Genomic DNA, 3710 nt, shown 5'->3' on the forward strand with positions numbered 1-3710 from the left:
CACCAACGCTTTTCAGCGCTACGAGCGTCGAGCCGTTTGTTACTCAAGCAGTATACAAACGCGCTTCGCTTTTAACAAGAGTAGACAGCTCTCGTACCTCTTTTCAGAGGCCTAAACTGGAGTTCAATAATAAAAGAAATCGCTAAGAATACGGCGTTTCGAGTATTATATTCTTTCTTTCGGCTTATACGCATTTAATAGCGTTAGATTATGGAGATTGAAAGAGTCGTATAGACTTCTCCCCCGCTTTAGCGAGGTTACGATGTTATCTAAATCATCGAAATCTTCGGTAGACATTTTTCGTAAGATGTCTTTTAGCGGACCAATACGTATATATTCCTATACTGGATTATACTCGGAAAGGAGTATTAGCTTAGGGATAGGCCGCTCGATCACCCTAAAGGTCTCGCTAAACCATTCATTCAGCATCTTTTAAGGATAACCTCGTCTCAAAAGATTCAAATACAATTTGCGTTCGCACGCTTTCGCTTCTTCAGGTCGCGTGCAAATTGTATTGTATCTCACTCGCTCGGCCTTAACGAAGGCTCTCTTGGTTGCAAGAGGGTAAGCACTGGAGAAGGGAATATACATATAACGATTGAGTGCTTTCTCGTAGATTCTCGTGACCAATCGATCTTTTACGATTAATAACTTAACGTCCAGAAAGTGAGCTGAATGTTTAGAATATTCCTACGTAATATCTAAGCCTGGTAGCTTCCATTCGCTTAACCAAGTGTTCAGCTCGCTTTCTGTGCCTTTATAAATAAGACAGATATCGTCAATAAAGCGACCGTAGAATTTAATCTTGTTATTGCGATATTTGAAACGACCTTTCTCGTATAATCCACAATAGAGGTTTGCTAAAATCGGAGCGCAAGCGACGCCTATAGCTAAACCACTGCGTTGTTAATAGATCTTATCTTAGCATTTAAAGAAGTTGTTTAATAAGACGAATTCCATCATCTTCGTCAAATCACTCTTCCGAATACCTTTCGACGCTCGTCCGATTATTGTTTTAATCGAATCGATAGCCCGGAAAAGGTCTATATTAGTATACATAGCTGTAACGTCACCTGTTACAATCCAGCACCCGTCGAAGGAATCGACCTTTCTAATCTTTGTTAAGAAATCTTGTGTCGAAGTCAAAACGCTTAGAAAGTTAAGAAGTTCTAGTTGTAAAGCGTAATCTATTACTTCCGCTACCCGCGACGTTATCCAGCTATAGCTTGAGATGATTGGTCTAGAGGCCCACGAGTGCTTATGTACCTTAGGTATCACATAGAACGTAGGCAAATCATTCGTGCTAGCGCGAATATACTTCTTAATAGAAGCAGGCAAGTAAAGGGATTCATAGATTTCCTCTAGCTGTTTACCAAGTGATATAAGTATGAAATCTAGTAGAGTATACGCTTTCGTATTACTCATGTGGATTGCAACTTGTTCCTTATACCAATCAAGCGAAATAACGCTTAAGCCCAGATTTTTATCAGTTATTTTAACGAGGTAATTCTTCTCGGTTAAATACTGCTTTAAATCTCGCAAATTAGGGTTATGGCGTAGAGTTAACTTCGGCAAAGCATTGATCTGTTTATACAGTGCATGTTTGATTTCTATTAACCCACTCTCTAATTCATCAGAAGCTTTGGGTGGATCCCAATCGTCTTGCTTGATATGGAACTGAGGTATATAACTTGGGTTTACTGGTCGATCTTTGAAGTAGAATTTAGTTCTAATAGATCGTTGGAGCTTTAGCCAAGCTTCGCGTACCAGTTGTGGTCTCATTTTATCGTGTAAAATAAATTTCCCGTTTAGTGATAGCGTTTGCCGTATATTTTCTAGGAGAAATACGTTAGGCCCTTGAAATATATCTAATTGAGTACTTGAAATACTATCAAGATATTCAGGTTTACTATGGGGTAGTAACCATTGGGCTCTAATATCTACGGGTTTTTCAAACCACGTGCGAAGGTAAGAAGACAAATCATTCAACCGAAATTGTTTTGATTAAGAAGCTAGCTGATTATCTAATCCCGCTAATTCTTCTTTGGTTTCTTCTTCCCACTCCCATTTCCTTTTCCTCCCTTCCCTGAGTTTGGTTGGGGTTTCTTTGGTTTGGGGCCACCCTTGGCCTTGTTCGGCTTGGGGTTGGACTTTTTGGCACCTATCTCTTGAATTAGTTAAGACCTTAGTGCGGAGACTAAAGGACTTACCTTTCGGAGGTGCGCTTTTCGCTTTACCAGACTTGTTCAAGGCCTTGGCAACCGCGAGCTCAACTACGCGAGTGATATCGTTTGCCCCATAATTGCTCATGTGGGTATCCGTATCCTCTTTAAGCTTCAGCTTACTCAGCTTTACGGCAAGCTCATTTTGATGTTTCATCAGTCCGAGGCCAAAAGACCTTCGGAGCCAAGTCACACCTAGTTGCGAGCACGTACGAGTCTCATCTCTAAGATAATCGTTCGATTTGTTTGCCGTACTTGAAAAAGAAGGGCCGAGTGATTCGGTGACCTTCTTAATCGTGAGTTCTTTTGCAGTCTCAGCTGCTTTATCGTCGGCCAAGGATTCGAGATGCTTAAGCTCTTGTTCCTTGACCGCGATACACTCTTTATGTACCTTGAGACGGTATTCAGAGGTGGCGGTAATAAGACTTGCTTCCTATGCGTTCCACGAGTTTGTTCCCTTGAACTCTTTAGACACTTGAACTGCTGGCACCTTTAGCGCACCTTGAATGGAAGAGGGAAGGGTATGGACAGAGAGGTGTTCCTTAAGCGAACCAATAGCGTGAAAGCAGTGTGAGACTTTCACGCCGATGTCGAACCACTCTTTGAAGATCAAGCGAAAGTGGGCTTGAAAAAGGCGGGGAACGCAGGCTGCAAGCTCGTCGATAGAGCCCGCAACCGCCACGTTGTCGGCGTTGTATTTGGCGGTAGGTGCCTGGATGGAGACAACGGTAGAAGGCATGGTTGGATTGAGTGCAAACAATCAATGAAGGGTTAGGGTTAAGGAGTAGCTGGAAGGCAGATTGAAATCAAGAAGAGTAGGAGTCCGACAGTCAGTTGCAAAGAATCAAACTGTTTCGCCTGGCTCTTCAGAGACTCGTACGGCGGCTAGGTATTATATACCTAGGCTTCGGCGTAAGCTCGGTATAGGCCGAGTAAGTCATACAATCAATACCCTTGCTCACCCGTAAACCCTAGTCCTCGATCTGAGGGATTTATGCAGGTGTATCAATATCGAAGGATTCGAGTTATATTAATCGCGTAAACTTAAACTAGACGCGCGGCCTTCCAAGGTTTCGCATATTTAATACGACGATAAGCGTGCATATATGCGCGCATAAAGTCTATTAAATACCTCGCCAAGGTAGGCTGTGCACCTAGTTAGCAAAGTGCAAAACTTTAACTTCTACGTTCCGAGTAAACCTTGCGGCGTAGCCGGACACGATAAGCGAAGGTATATACGCGATGCTACTAAGTCTACGGTCTATATATATGACCCGATATCCCCTTCTATTGTATACTATAGCAGTATGCAAGGGGCAAGATTCTTGATTGTCGCTTCTCATTCCTTTCATCGAAGGTATTGCGCCGTTTCTATCGTGAGCTCCACTTCTTTTCCTAGGTCAGTTTTCCCCTTGTATTGAGTGACTCCACGGTTCTGTGAGTTCTCGTAACAGGACGCAATTAACCTTAGCAATACGTAACTGAACG

At 42.7% G+C, this 3710-nt stretch overlaps 1 protein-coding gene across 1 annotated transcript; it reads right to left on the bottom strand.

Moving 5' to 3' along the window:
- Window positions 1–2033: 2033 nt before the first annotated feature.
- Window positions 2034–2961, bottom strand: L3040_002897 (uncharacterized protein; the record flags this gene model as incomplete). The annotated part of the gene is made up of 3 exons (XM_066155717.1): window positions 2034–2161; window positions 2211–2603; window positions 2724–2961. 3 exons carry the CDS (start codon window positions 2959–2961, stop codon window positions 2034–2036), a joined length of 759 nt encoding a protein of 252 aa, XP_066012687.1.
- Window positions 2962–3710: the final 749 nt, after the last annotated feature.

This window comes from Drepanopeziza brunnea (genome assembly GCF_022702325.1).
Source record: "Drepanopeziza brunnea f. sp. 'multigermtubi' strain 214-2 chromosome Unknown ctg3, whole genome shotgun sequence".
NCBI classification, from domain to species: domain Eukaryota; kingdom Fungi; phylum Ascomycota; class Leotiomycetes; order Helotiales; family Drepanopezizaceae; genus Drepanopeziza; species Drepanopeziza brunnea.